This window comes from Hyperolius riggenbachi, chromosome 4, assembly GCF_040937935.1.
Source record: "Hyperolius riggenbachi isolate aHypRig1 chromosome 4, aHypRig1.pri, whole genome shotgun sequence".
In the NCBI taxonomy this organism is placed as follows: domain Eukaryota; kingdom Metazoa; phylum Chordata; class Amphibia; order Anura; family Hyperoliidae; genus Hyperolius; species Hyperolius riggenbachi.
In genome coordinates this window covers 479936963-479952834 of record NC_090649.1, presented here as the reverse complement: position 1 = coordinate 479952834, position 15872 = coordinate 479936963, and the positions used below count along the sequence as shown (strand labels likewise).

The 15872-nt window shown below is 46.5% G+C and overlaps 1 protein-coding gene across 1 annotated transcript in view; it reads left to right on the top strand.

Moving 5' to 3' along the window:
- Window positions 1-217: 217 nt before the first annotated feature.
- PKDCC (protein kinase domain containing, cytoplasmic) overlaps window positions 218-15872 on the top strand; it is a 155343-nt gene continuing 139688 nt past the window's right edge. The window contains exon 1 of the mRNA XM_068232967.1: window positions 218-243. Within this exon, the coding sequence (XP_068089068.1) occupies window positions 223-243 (21 nt within the window). The 5' untranslated portion in view covers window positions 218-222. The remainder of the gene's footprint in view (window positions 244-15872) is intronic.

Sequence of the window (15872 nt, the reverse complement as noted above, 5' to 3'; positions counted from 1 at the left end):
AAAAGAGCCGATGCCTCAGCCGCCCCACACAGCCCTGCTTTGGTCTGTAATAAAGGGAGCTGAGGCATGCTGGGAGATGTAGTCCTCCTCTTGCAGCTTGTAGGAGTGTATGGGGCGGAGCAGAGCAGTAGCAGGAGGGATTGCACCAGTCAGAGAAGCAGTCTGGAGTTGTCATGGAGACGGGGCGGGGCTTTTACACCGATTCTGAGTGGTGGATATTTAATGAAGAGCCGATTGAGAGCCGTAAGAGCCGGCTCTTTAATGGGAGCCGATTCAGAAGAGCCGATTCTCTGAGAAGAGCCGGAATTCCCATCACTACTGTATACAGCACTTGCTAAGCCAGCACTGGAGCAAGTCTGTCAGTGACCAGCCAGCCACACAAGCAAGGACAATCTGTCTCATCATGCCAGCCCTCCTTGCTATACAGGAGGGCTGGCCAGGGTTCCCTTCTGTGATTGGGTGCCAGGACTTGGGCTGGGAGGCCTCTGATTGGCTCAATGAGGTCAGGTGGGGCTGGCCAGGGTTCCCCTCTGTGATTGGTTGCTAGGGCTTCTGCTGGGAGCCCTCTGATTGGCAGAATGAAATCATCTCCTTACTAGTTACACTATCCGGATCCGGATATCTGGACGGATACCCGCGGGTATCCGGATTATGCAGCTAGCTATCCGGATAGAATCCGGATAGTGCTATCCAGATAGTGGCCCAGGTATCCAGATCCGACCCGGATAGCGGAAAAATGGTCGCATACCCGGGTTTACCCGGGTACCCGGATCCGGATGAGCATTCCTGATTATGTATCTTGTATTTTGTCGTACACCATTGTCTGTATTATTATGTACCCCATGTTTGTTTCTTACTTTGTACAGCGTCACGGAATATGTTGGCGCTTTATAAATCAATAATAATAATAATAATTAATGATTGCCCATTTAGGATAGGTGATCCCCATTTATAGTATATAGCCAGATGACCCTGTCTACTTCCTGTATGCGGGTGGAGTTACTAAGCAAAGCTTGTTGCTTATTCATTGCCGCAGATCTGAGGTTTGAATCCGGCCAGGCAATCCAGCACAAGGAGATTGTCATCCAGACTTTAGAGAGGAGGGGGCTGGGAGCAGACTGGGGGGGGCCTGAGCAGTTAAAGCGGCTGCTCTACAGCCGCTGCTGAAGCTGCAGGGGGCCCTGCACGCTGAGATGCGGAGTGCTCCTTCCCCAGTGCAGGGCCGGGGGGATTCTGGGCAACGGTAATCCCCCTGCATGCGCCAGTGCTCCCGGCACTTCACTGCGCGCTGCGTTTCTGGTAAAAGCGATTTTCCAAGCACTTTTCCAGAGCGGTTTTGTAATTCACTTCCTGACACAAGTCGGGAAGTGAACTCTTTGACCCGGAAAAGAATAAATACAATGTATTTATTTTTAAAAACGCTCACAAAGCGATTTTGTGAGCGTTTTGCGTTTTTCCTATACCTTCCATTATAGCAAAAACGCCCCAAAAATGGTACAGGCAGCGCTTTGCCGACCGCAACGCGCTGATATGAACCTTCTCATAGAGATCCATTGCATAAGCGTTTTATGGGCGATTTTGAAAATCGCCTGCGCTTTAAAAAAAAAAAGGCAAAAACGCCCTTAGTGTGAACGAGCCCTTAAGGTGGCCATACATCCGGTGACTTGGTGGCCCGATCGACCATTCGATTAGATTATTATGATCAGAATCGGATGAAAATTGGGTCCGCCAAGCGCATGCCTGATCAACTGTGCGACCAATTTCAGACATGCTGCAAGATGCAGGGCCGACTTGCTTGACGCGCTGCAGTAACGGCAAGCGATATTGGGACGAGTGACGGACGCAACAAAATGCGACGCTGTGTGTCCTATTGTTTACTGTGCCCCCCAGTGCCCGGTGGCTCCAGGCTCCCTCCGCTGTCCACACATGCGCGCCGCGTGGTTGCCTAGTAATGTGGGCGCTTGTGTGACATCACACACGTACCCTTACTAGGCAACCATGCGGCGTGCGTGTATGGACAGCAGAGGAAGCCTGGAGCCAGCAGCGGCCGCAGACAAGTAATATATAGTACACTGGGGGGGGGGGGCACAGTAAACATTAGGGGGGACAGCGTTGGGTCGACTCGGTGAGGTGGCGTCACAAAGCCGATCCCTGATCAATGTCAGCATGAGTTTGATCGGGAATCAGCCTGCGTTGTATGGGCAGCTGACAGATTTCTCTCTAATTTGATTTGATCAGAGAGAGATTTGTCTCTTGGTGAAATCTGCCCATCATCACCTAATGTATGGCTACCTTACGCTGGGAATACGGCTCGTCTCTGTTGTGCGTTTTTTCTTTCGATCGTTTTTGCTGCTCGATTCTGCAGTCGATGCTCTTATCTTCCTCTCGTTTTTCTTATCTTTTTTCATTCACTTCTATCAGAAATCAAGCGGAGAAAGAATCAAAAGGAAGATTCGACATGTTGGACATGTCGGAAGAACCATCTAATCACCTAAAAAATGAACCGTGTATTCCCAGCATAAAGGTAGCCATACACTGGTCGATTTGCCATCAGATCGACCAACAGATAGATCCCTCTCTGATCGAATCTGATCAGAGAGGGATCGTATGGCTGCCTTTACTGCAAACAGATTGTGAATCGATTTCAGCATGAAACCGATCACAATCTGTAAAGCTGCCGCTGCCGCCGCTCCCCCTGGATACATTACCTGATCCGGCCGGCGCGAGTCCCCTGGTCCCCGCTGTCTTCTTCTCCGCGCTGGTCTCCAGGGCTTCAGCTTTACTACCTGTCTGGAGAAGTTTAAACAGTAGAGGGCGCTCTACTGTTTAAACTTCCTGTTGGATTATTTGTTACTTTAGAAAAGGACTTATATAACTAATGCAATCTTAAAAATGCAAAAAAAAGGTACTTTATGAAAAAACTTTATTGACACGTAGAAAAAAGATATATCAAAAATGGTATAAAATCAAGGTTCTTCAATTTCAAATAGTAGATCTTCATATGATCAGAGAAACAAGAGCATAATCTGATTTGGCTTAATAAATGGTTGTAGCCTTTATGGGTATTTTATTTCAAGGCAACGACACATGTTCGTTTCGGGCTTTTATGTAAATTTGTATGCGCCCTTCATCAGGCCGTGATACCCAGCTCTGTGTGGCTCAACCAGGAAGAGACCAATTAGGACTAAGAACCAAATAGCGGGAGGCGTCTGAACTCACCAGACGCACAAAATGACCTTCCCAACTGCGATAAATGGACGCTGCTAGATGGGAACCCCAATTCTTTTAATAATGTTATAAACTTCCTGTTGGGACAGGAAGAAGTGAAGCCTGCCGGACTCGGAGTCCAGCGGAGAAGGAGCAGCGGTGACAGCATGGTACGCGCCGGCGGAATAGGTAATGTATTGCCGCTGTATTGCGTCGGTTGTCGGACATTCGAACGCCGCTATCGACGCACCCCCGACCCGCCGGCGATCGAGCGAAATCTTCCGCACGGACAGAAACGAAGTGAACGATCGATTTCGGTCAGAAATCGATAGTTCAGTCAACGTTTGCGCAACGATTTCACAGTGATCGAATCTGCTGTATATTGGCGGGAAAAGCGTTAGGTGTATGGGCCCCTTTAGAGGTCAGCCTGAGAATCTGCCAGGAGGCTGGAAGCAAGGAATAAACAGATAGAAAAACAGTTGTTTTGTTTTAGGATAGCTCGGTGTGAAGTCTAGCTATTAGCATTTATAATGAAAAGAAGTTTCCAATCTCTGCTCACAGCATGCAAAGGGGGAGGGGGGCATCTAGGGAAATCCCCCCCAAAGAACCAGCATCAGTCTGACATTCCGAAGGCCCTAATTCCAAACCACCCACAGGTGAGATTGTTATGTAAAGTACCTGTGTCAATGGACTATCCCATTCTCTAAACAGTGTCCCTAAGCTATTCTTTAATGAGATCTTCCAGAAGGCTGCACTGAATGGGGGGGCTTAAGCTGTGTTTGCCTTTTGCTTGCAGCTAATAATCCCCAGCTAATGATTTCTGAGATGAAATTGGGAGAGTGTAAACAGCACTGGCTTGAGAAACAAAGACTGATATTACTCTGTATGCAAATCCTTAAATTATTACTTTTGCGGTGGCTAAGCACAAACCCTTGTAATTAGGCAGGCAGCATCGCGCACACTTGGGCATGTTTCCTGCTGTAACTAGGTTTCAATTCTGCAGCTGCAAAAAAAGAAATATATACTAGCAGGGACGGATTTACCATAAGGCCTCTTTTCCACAGACTGTTGATAGGCAGTAAAATACCTCTCAAACTCTCACAACTGCTTGCTGCTGCCTGGTATCTGCTCACTTCTGGCAGGTATCTGCTCACTGCTGCCTGGTAACTGCTTGCTGAGCACACAGCTCAGCAGTCCATGGAAAAGAGGCCTAAGGCACTACAGGCAAGTGCCTACAGGCGCCTGATGATGGAAAAGCGGCTCACTCCCATCCCCGACTGCCGCTCTCCCTCCTTACCTACAGTGGGTTGCAAAAGTATTCGCCCCCCTTGAGGTGCGTACACACATGCGACTATAGTCGTTTGAAACGATCGTTCCCCTGATCGTTTCAAACGACGATCGTTTAAAAAAAAGCAACCAACGATCATTAAGTCTAACGACGGACGAGCTAGACCGTTAAAAACGAACGATCTAGCTTGGCGGATTTTTACCAACGACGATCGTTTGCAAAAGTAGTACATCGTTGGAAACGGTCGTTCGTACTAGGCTTGACATGCGCATTTCACTATTTCTCCATGAAACTTCTCATTTTTATGCGCAAGCGCAATAGTTGCTTTACGTGATGTAACGTTCGTTCTAACGATCAGATCGTTACACACATTTTAAAGCTAACTTTACTTAGGTCTTTCTTTCATCAATTAAAAGTGCGTTCGTCATTCTCAACGAACGATCGTTTTCGCATGTGTGTACATAGCATTGAAGTTTTCCACATTTTGTCACATTACTGCCACAAACATGAATCAATTTTATTGGAATTCCACATGAAAGACTAATACAAAGTGGTGTACATGTGAGAAGTGAATCGAAAATCATACATGATTCCAAACATTTTTTACAAATAAATAACTGCAAAGTGGGTTGTGCGTAATTATTCACCCCCCTGAGTCAATACTTTGTAGAACCACCTTTTGCTGCAATTACAGCTGCCAGTCTTTTTAGGGTATGTCTCTACCAGCTTTGCACATCTAGAGACTGAAATCCTTGCCCATTTTTCTTTGCAAAACAGATCCAGCTCAGTCAGATTAGATGGACAGCGTTTGTGAACAGCAGTTTTCAGATCTTGCCACAGATTCTCGATTGGATTTAGATCTGGACTTTGACTGGGCCATTCAAAGACATAGATATGTTTTGTTTTAAACCATTCCATTGTTGCCCTGGCTTTATGTTTAGGGTCATTGCCCTGCTGGAAGGTGAACCTCTGCCCCAGTCTCAAGTCTTTTGCAGTCTCCAAGAGGTTTTCTTCCAAGATTGCCCTGTATTTGGCTCCATCCATCTTCCCATCAACTCTGACCAGCTTCCCTGTCCCTGCTGAAGAGAAGCACCCCCCTAGCATGATGCTGCCACCACCATATGTGACAGTGGGGATGGTGTGTTCAGAGTGATGTGCAGTGTTAGTTTTCTGCCATACTCCTCCCATTCCTGAATGATAGCTTGAACAGTGCTCCGTGGGATGTTCAAGGCTTTGGAAACCTTTTTGTAGCCTAAGCCTGCTTTAAATTTCTCAATAACTTGATCCCTGACCTGTCTTGTGTGTTCTTTGGACTTCACGGTGTTGTTGCTCCCAATATTCTCTTAGACAACCTCTGAGGCCCTCACAGAGCATCTGTATTTGTACTGACATTAGATTACACACAGGTGCACTCTATTTAGTCATTAGCACTCATCAGGCAATGTCTATAGGCAACTGACTGCACTCAGATCAAAGGGGGCCGAATAATTACGCAGACACCACTTTGCAGTTATTTATTTGTAAAAAATGTTTGGAATCATGTATGATTCTCGTTTCACTTCTCACGTGTACACCACTTTGTGTTGGTCTTTCATGTGGAATTCCAATAAAATTGATTCATGTTTGTGGCATTAATATGACAAAATGTGGAAAACTTCAAGGGGGCCGAATACTTTTGCAACCCACTGTATGTAGAGTCCTGATGAGAGTTCAAAAGAGAGGTTACTCACCCTGCTTTTGGCATTCAACTGACGAGATCTCCCCTCAGTCAGGGGCACCTCTAGCTACTTAATACTGCTACGAGTTGTTCTCATCCGGATTCCGGATATCCGGGTAACCCGGATATCCGAACATTTTTACGCTATCCGGATCTGATTCTGGATTCCGGATTTCTTTAGAAATATTTGGCCGCATACCGCGGATATTCCCGATCCGAAATACTGTAACTAAGGAGATGACGTTCTGGAGCCAATCAGAGGGCTCCCAGCAGAAGCCCTAGCAACCAATCACAGAGGGGAACCCTGGCCAGCCCCACCTGACCTCATTGAGCCAATCAGAGGGCTCCCAGCCTAATCCCTGGCACCCAATCACAGAAAGGAACACTGGCCAGCCCCCCTGTATAATAAGGAGGGCTGCCATGATGAGACATACAGGGTTGCCACCTCATCCATTTAAATACAGGCACATCTAACCTATACAGGTTCTGGAGCTACTCACACATAATCAGTGCCTAAACTGCATCTAACTAGCCACAAGGCATGTATAATTCATATGTGCCAGCATTTAAAGGGATGAGGTGGCAACCCTAGAGACATCGTCTTAGCTTGCTGAATGCTCACTGAGAGACATGCTCCAGTGCTGGTGGCCTAGCAAGGGGGCTGTACACAGTTGTAAACCTAAAGATGTTCAGTGATTAACCCCTTCACTACTATCACTACTCTATTGTTAAATCGTTAATTGGTTTGATTGATGACAGAGTGTGTGCTCCAGTGCTGCTGGGCCTAGTAGCAAGGGCTGTACACAGTGATAAGCTGTTCAGTGATTAACCCCTTAACTATCACTACACTATTGTTAAATCATTAATTAGCTTGATTGATGTCATTGTATGACAGTCAGTGTGTGCTGCAGGCAGCTGCTATGTGTCTGTGTGTGTGCTGTGCACAGACCAGGCCAGCTGTTGCCTGCTGGCCAACTATTAGCCTTAAAGAGAAACTCCGACCAAGAATTGAACTTTATCCCAATCAGTAGCTGATACCCACTTTTACATGAGAAAAATAATGATTTTCACAAACAGACCATCAGGGGGCGCTGTATGACTGATTTTGTGCTGAAACCCCTCCCACAAGAGGCTCTGGTACCGTACGGTACTCTGGGCAAACTGTCACAATGTAACAATGTTCAGACAGGAAATAGCTGTCTGTTAAAGCCAGACCAGCTAGAAACAGCTCCATAATCTGCCCACAGTAACAATGTCACCATGTAATACAAGTCAGAATGTGAATCTGGGAGAGGAAAGATTTTACAATGAGCAAACACTGACTAAATCATGTATACATAATTATTGTAAAAATGAAGCACTTTTTTTATTACATTATTTTCACTGGAGTTCCTCTTTAAGGCCCATACACACGTCGGATTTCCGCGAACGACGGGTCGTTTGAACGTCCCGTCGTTCTGTCGTTCGCCCGCTTAATCGGGCGTGTGTACAGACTGTCGTTCGCTTGATAAGAGTGAGTTTGAGTGATCCCGGCGGATCGCTCAAACTCACTCTTATCAAGCGAACGACAGTCTGTACACACGCCCGATTTAGCGGGTGGACGACGGGACGTTCAAACGACCCGTCGTTCGCGGAAATCCGACGTGTGTACGGGCCTTAAAGAGGAACTCCAGTGAAAATAATGTAGTAAAAAAAGTGCTTCATTTTTTACCATAATTATGTATAAATGATTTAGTCAGTGTTTGCCCATTGTAAAATCTTTCCTCTCCCCGATTTACATTGTGACATTTATTACATGGTGACATTTTTACTGTGGGCAGGTTATGTAGCTGCTCCTAGCTGTTTTAGCTGTTAGAGACAGCTGTAAACAGCTAATTCCTGTCTGTGAACATTGTTACATTGTGGCAGTTTGCCCAGAGTACCGCGGTACTCAGAGCTTCTTGTGGGAGGGGTTTCAGCACAAAATCAGTCATACAGCGCCCCCTGATGGTCTGTTTGTGAAAATCATTATATTTCTCATGTAAAAGGGGGTATCAGCTACGGATTGGGATAAAGTTCAATTCTAGGTTGGAGTTTCTCTTTAAGGTATAGGTTAGGTTAGGCATTAGGGGATAAGAGGATTACTGTGTTATTGTGTAGTTAGTACTGTAGTACTACAGTCAGTGTGCTAGTAGTAGTTAGAGTAGTAGTACTACTGTGTTAGCTTACTACAGAACTGCTGTGCTGTGAGTAGTGCCAGTGTGAAACATACCTCCCAACATTTTGATTGTGAAAAACGGGACATTTAGGCCACGCCCCTGGCCACACCCCCAACCCCCTAGTCACGCCCACCCCACAAAAAAGTTTTTCCCAATTATTAATTACTCCCAAAGGGGAGGCGCTGTGAGGGTGCCAGTGGGTGGGGGGAGGAGGGGGGAGGGTGGTTGTGGGCGGGCAGAGAGAGATCGAGGCACCAGCCCAGTATGCGGCATGGATAGCCGCCGCCCGCCACCATTACACTTCTCCCTCCCTCCCTCCTAATATGCCCCCAGTGTCCCCTTCTCCCCCGCAGAGTAAAATGGGCAGCGGAGCGGGCAGTAAAAGTCTTATCACTGCCTCTCCGCTGCGTACGGGGATCTCCTCTGATCTTCCTGCTTCCTGTGACGTCACAGGAAGCAGGAAGAGCAGAGGAGATCCCGGTACGCAGCGGAGAGGCAGTGATAAGACTTAATACTGCCCGCTCCGCTGCCCATTTTACTCTGCGGGGGAGGAGGGGACACTGGGGGCATATTAGGAGGGAGGGAGGGAGAAGTGTAATGGCGGCGGGCGGCGGCTATCCATGCCGCATACCGGGCTGGTGCCTCGATCGTTTTTTTTTCCCACTCACTCCCCAGCGGCCGGGACCAGGGGGGGGCAGCGTGGGACAGCGGGACGGCCCCCCAAAATCGGGACCGTCCCGCCGAAATCGGGGTGGTTGGGGCCCCTGGTGAAAGTTAGTGTGCACTAGTGTCTTCTTCTCTGCTGTCTGACTGTCACTCAGCACTTGGCAAGTGCCATGTGACAGGTGCTAAGTGCCAATTGCCACGTGCCATCAGAGCTGGGACAAGGTCCTCCAGCACCTAAGGCTGAGACACCAAAGTGCGCCCCTCCCTCCCTCCCACCCCAGCTGTCACACACTGATTGCTATTAGACTAAGAAGTGCCACAGGGCCCACAACCTCCCCAACATCTTAATATCTAGTTATCTGGCTTGCAGTCACTGCCATGTATCCCCTTTTCTTATTTCTCTCTGCTTCAAACACAATTAGGAATGACAGCTGAATGAATTGTGCGCCCCCTCCTACACTGCGCCCTGAGGCTGGAGCCTCTCCAGCCCATGCCTCGGCCCGGCCCTGCGTGCCATGTCCGGCATGCTCCTGGCACACGTTACACCTGTTGCTGCTGCATTGCCCTGCTCCTGCTGCCTGTGCAGCTCCCACCGCCAGGCCAGGGTGCCACAGTCCACTAATACTACCTATATTTAATCCAAAACACAATTGCTGGGTAATTTCTTGGAGGTGTCTTGGCTGAAAACTGTCATGTCCCAGTTGTGCGGTTCGACTTTGGACACAATGTGGGCTGCACGACCACTGTCTAGAACCGAGGTCTAATGTTAATTGACAGCGGCAGCTCCACAGATGGTGAATCGATTTCATGCTGAAGTCGATTCACAATCTGTTTGCAGTAAAGGCAGCCTTATCCCTCTCAGGTCAGATTCGATCAGAGAGGGATCTATCTGTTGGTCGAATCTGATGGCAAATCGACCAGTGTATGGCCACCTTAACAGGGCTGCCAGGCAACTGGCATTGTTTAGAAGGAAATAAATATGGCAGCCTCCATATTCCTCTAACCTCAGGTTCCCTTTAAAAGGAAAGGCTAACCTGTGCGCTATGTTTCAAATGACTGGTGCAGAGGTATATAGCCTTGCACAATCCGTTGCCATGTACTGCATGTACAGTGTGAACTTAGTAGAGATTCCTGGAGATGTCTTAGCAAATATGACCGCTGCTTGTGCTGTTTGTACAGAGAGCACAAGCAGTTCTCAGTGCAGCATACCCAGAGTCCTTTGTGCTTTTCCACAGCTAATGGAATCTTGCTGACTTTCACACCTAGTTACCAATCCCCCACTTGTTTTACTCCACAGTTTACAACTGAAAAGTAAATAGCAGCTATTCATTAAGCCTGCCCAGTCATAAAATGGGATTAATTTAAAGCAATAAACCCACCTCAAATGTGTTTATCTCCACAGTGCAACTTTAGCCTGAGTACAGCTACCTACAGCCATCAGCCACTGCACAGGCTGCTCCCAAACATGTCTGCTTGAAGGACAACTGTAATGATGAGAGGGATATGGAGGCTGCAATATTTATTTCCTTTTAAACAGTACCAGTTGCCTGGCAGTCCTGCTTATCCTCTGCCTCTAAAGGTGGCCATACACTGGTCGATTTGCCATCAGATTTGACCAACAGATAGATCCCTCTCTGATCGAATCTGATCAGAGAGGGATCGTATGGCTGCCTTTACTGCAAACAGATTGTGAACCGTTTTCAGCATGAAACCGATTCACCATCTGTGGTGGTGGTGGTGCTGCCCCCGCCCGCCCGCATACATTACCTGCTCCGACCGGTGCAACTCCCCCTCTGTCCCTGCAGCTTCTTCTCCGTGCTGGGTTCCGGACCAGCTGCTGCTTCATTGAACTTCCTGCTGGGTAAGTTTAAACAGTAGAGGGCGCTCTACTGTTTAAACTTCCTCCTGGGACAGGAAGTTCAATGAAGCAGCAGCCGGTCCGGAACCCACCACGGAGAAGAAGCTGCAGGGACAGAGGGGGAGTTGCACCGGCCGGAGCAGGTAATGTATTGCCGCTAGCGTCGGTCGTCGGGCATTGGAACGCCGCTATCGACGCACTCCTGACCCACCGGCGATCGAGGGAAATCTTCCGCACGGACGGATCGACGGGAATCAATGGGAACGATTGATTTCGGACGGAAATCAATCGTTCTGTCAGTGTTTGCGCAACAATTTCACAGCAGATTCGATCACAGTGATCGAATCTGCTGTATATCGGCGGCAAAATCGTTAGGTGTATGGGCAGCTTAATACTTTAGCGATAACCCCTGAACAAGCACGCAGCAGATCAGGTGTTTCTGACATTATTGTCAGATCTCACAAAATTAGCTGCATGCTTGTTTTTTGGTGTTATTCATATACTACTGCCAGGGCCAGGCCGAGGCCGAGGCGAGAGAGGCTCCAGCCTCAGGGCGCAGTGTAGGAGGGGGCGCACAACTCACTCAGCAATCATTCCCCTATTGTGTTTGAAGCAGAGGGAAATAAGAAAAGGGGGGCTACATGGCAGTGACTGCAAGTCAGATAACTAGAGATTAAGATTTTTTTGGGGGGGGGAGGGGGGGGGGGCTGAGGCGCCCTTTACTCTAATAGCAATCAGTGTGTGACGGTTGGGGTGGGAGGGATGGAGGGGCGCACTTTGGTGTCTTAGCCTTGGGTGCTGGAGGACCTTGTCCCGGCTCTGACTACTGCAACCAAATAGATCAACAGGGCTGCCAAGAAACTGGTATTGTATAAAAGGAAATTAATATGGCAGCCTCCATATTTTTCTGGGGTTTTTTTCTCCTTGCAGCGATAGCAATGACATGGCAGCAGAGTTGTCTGTGGCCGCTGGCGGTGGGAATGCAGACTTAAGTAGAACATCAGTGGCAGCAGGAGGAGGACTAAGCAGTCAGTGCGGCAGCACAGAATGACCATGGCACCTTACTGGTGGTACCACAGCATCATAATGCTGCCCCAAAAAATGACACGCATCCGTGGCCCCTGGCGGTAAGAATTCAGCGGCAGCAGGATGAGGACTAAAACGGTCAGTGTTTGGGCCTGGGGACAGATGGAATATACCAGGGGGCTTTTATTGATTTTTCAGAAAAAAAAAAACACTGAATACAGTAATAGAATACGAAAATCAGTGGACAGCGCCGCGGTCTGCCTGCACTATGCGCACAGCAAACTAATCGGCTGCATGCTAGTAGCAAAGTAAAACGTCACTGACTAAACTTAGTGACGGACCAGTGGCAGTGACTGCAACTAACTGAAGTTGATCAATGGCTGGCTGGCTTAGCTAACTAGAGGTGCGTACACACATGCGACTATAGTCTTTTGTAACGATCGTTCCCCGATCTTTACCAACGATGATCGTTACAAAAAACGAACCACCGACTATTAAGGCAAACGACGAACGAGCCAAATCGCTACAAAAGAAAGTTCTGTCTCGGCGGATTTTAACCAACGACGATCGTTTGCAAAAAGAGTACATCGTTGGAAACGGTCGTTCGTACTAGGCTTGACATGCGCATTTCACAATTTCTCCATGAAACTTCTCATATTTATGCGCAGGCGCAATAGTTGCTTTACGTGATGTAACGTTCGTTCTAACGATCAGATCGTTACACACCTTTTAAAACTAACTTTACTTAGGTCGTTCTTTCATCAATTAAAAGTTTGTTCGTCGTTCTCAACGAACGATCATTGTCGCATGTGTGTACGTAGCATAACAAGTATACAGTAATAGAGCAGTAGAATCGGTGTGAAGTTGAACCTGCCTGCACTAAGCACAGCAAATCCGTACACTGTCACGGACTACTACACTGACTACAACTAACTTAAGTAATCACTCACTGGCTAGCTAAATACAAGTATACAGTCAGTAATAGAGCAGTAGAATCAGTGAATATGCCTGCAGTAAGCACAGCAATCAATACACTCTGTCACTAATAACTACACTGACTGACTACAACTAACTTAAAGAGGAACTTCAGTGAAAATAATGTTATAAAAAAGTGCTTCATTTTTACAATAATTATTTATAAATGATTTAGTCAGTGTTTGCCCATTGTAAAATCTTTTAAATCCCTGATTTACATTCTGACATTTATCACATGGTGACATTTTTACTGTTGGCAGGTGATGTAGCTGCTGCTTGCTGTTTTGGCAGTTGGAAACAGCTGTAAACAGCTATTTCCCACAATGCAGTAAGGTTTACAGACAGGAAACTGCCAAGAGTATGTACTCAGAATTTCTTTGTGGGAGGGGTTTCACCACAATATCAGCCATACAGCGCCCCTTGATGGTCTGTTTGTGAAAAGGAATTGAGGGCAATGTAAGGACTGAAAACGCTCTTGCTTATGCAGATATGGCCTGGAGATGATCCTCTCAGTGCCACAGAGTCTAGCAAGGACGGAGCTCTGGAAATAACCCCCACTTTATATACAGGAGGGGAGGGCAGAGTCTCTCCTCCTATGATTGGTTGCTAGGGCCTGGCTGGGGGCCTCTGATTGGCCCAGGGATGTAATTTCTGCCCAATCATGACCTAATCACGAGCTAATCACGAATTTCCAGCACAATCATGACCGACTGTGATCGCTTTCCGAATATTTGCAATCACGGCAGGGCCGGGCCGAGGCATAGGCTGGAGAGGCTCCAGCCTCAGGGCGCAGTGTAGGAGGGGGCGCAGAATTCATTCAGCTGTCATTCCTAATTGTGTTTGAAGCAGAAAGAAATAAGAAAAGGGGATACATGGAAGTGACTGCAAGCGATATTAAGGTGTTGGGTAGGTTGTGGGCCCTGTGGCGCCTCTTAGTCTAATAGCAATCAGTGTGTGACGGCTGGGGTGGCAGGGATGGAGGGGCGCACTTTGGTGTCTCAGCCTTGGGTGCTGGAGGACCTTGTCCCGGCTCTGAATCACGGAAATTTCTGTGGCCGATTTCCGTGGTCCATAATTATTTACAGATTCGGATTCGGAAGTCGAATAGTGAAAAAATGCTTGTGAGTCACGGCTATTCCGCGATCACAGAAATTATCCGAGCACCACTGATCACCACAAAATGTGACTTTCAGCTACAGTAACATTTTCTTATTGACCCCCACCCTACATGACTGGAATGTTGAATAACACTTCTGGGAGCAAAGTTATTATTATTTTTTTTTACTGAAAATTTAAAAAATCTGGCTATAAGCAGGGAGTGTAAAAACCTTTATAATGGAGCAGGGACATCTTCCGATCTTCTGCAGCGCTTGGAGAATCCATACTCATGTTACTGACTATCCTTAAAGTGAACCTCCGGACTAAAAATCGACTCAGCAGCACTGGAAAGGCCTGGTGTTTCTTTAACAGTTTCACAGCATCAGAACTTTGTTTCTCTTATACAAGCCTCATTTTTAGCTGCACAGAAGAAAACTGCCCGGGCTTTTTTCCCCTGATGCTGTGCAAAGCATGATGGGATTTCTGTTGTTGTTGTTCTCGTTCTGCTGTTTTGGTGCAATTTTTTTTTTTTTTTACATTTTGAATTTGATATTTGAAGCCTAGCGTGTGCAGCTGGGAGGGGTAATCAGGACACAGGACAGTTGGAACTGTGTCTCCTGCTCCTTGTCACCTCCTTTCAACCAAAAAGATGGCTGCCCCCATGACAAAGATGGCAGCCCCCATGAATCACAAACATTTGCCTGTTCTTTTAAAACAGGGTGGGTAAGAGATTATATTACCTATCTATTCTAATTAACATAACTAATGTAACTTGATGACAGTATATTTGTTTAGGCTGAAGTTCCCCTTTAAGGTGCCCATACATGGTACAATTTTTCACTTTTTTTTGATTAGATCATTTAGTTCGATTATTCTGTTAGATCGAATATAAAGATTTTTCCAGCATGTCCGATCAGATTTTTCTCGAAAAAATGGGATAATCGTTCAAATTTCTTGATAAAAAAAAAATATATTCAACTTTCATTCGATTCGATCATTTAGATCGAATAAACGGGATAAATCGAACGTTTTTATTGTAATGTGTATGGGCACTATTAGAGAAACCCACAATCTAGTCTCTACCATACGGTAGCTACAGCCTAAGGTCCCTGTCATATTCTGAGGCCAATTTTTAGAAAAAAATAAATAAATAAATAAAAAATATTTGTGGGGGATACCCAGACAGAAAGAATAAAGGACTATTTCAAATTAAGTAAACTTTATTAACAAACACCCAAAAAGTTCCAATCTCCCATTTTCAAGGCAGCTATAATACAGGATATTTGGCTGCCTTGAAAATTGGAGTTTGGAACTTTTTGGTGTATGTCGATAAAGTTTACTCTACTAAGTAAGTACTTTACTTACTAGTTTACTTTTAACTGACCTCTTTTATTTTTCCTTCTCTCTGGGCATCCCCCTCAAAGATTTTTGTTTTCATATCAAGTGGGTGCAGTGTTCACCATTTCCCTCCCCTCCACAATTAAAGATTGGGTAAAAAAATAACATAATTTATCTGTATGTTTTTGGAAAGTAGGATAAAGCACAATTTCAGTAGGTACACTGTAGTCACTTCCTGTACGAGTCAGGACTGAGTCAGCCACTTACATACCTGATATTTAACTCTTTCAGGCAGAGAAAGAAAAAAAGGAATGCAGCATAGTTATTTGTGTGCTAGGCACTGTACATACACATGTCTATCTCATGATGTCACATGTCACTTCGGGTATCCTTTAAAATCTTAAGAGAACACAGAGGCATGTTCCCAGTGCGTTCCCATGCCTCTGTGTCTCACTCAGAGACACCTTGTCGCTAGCCTTGTATTTACCTCCAGTCCATCAT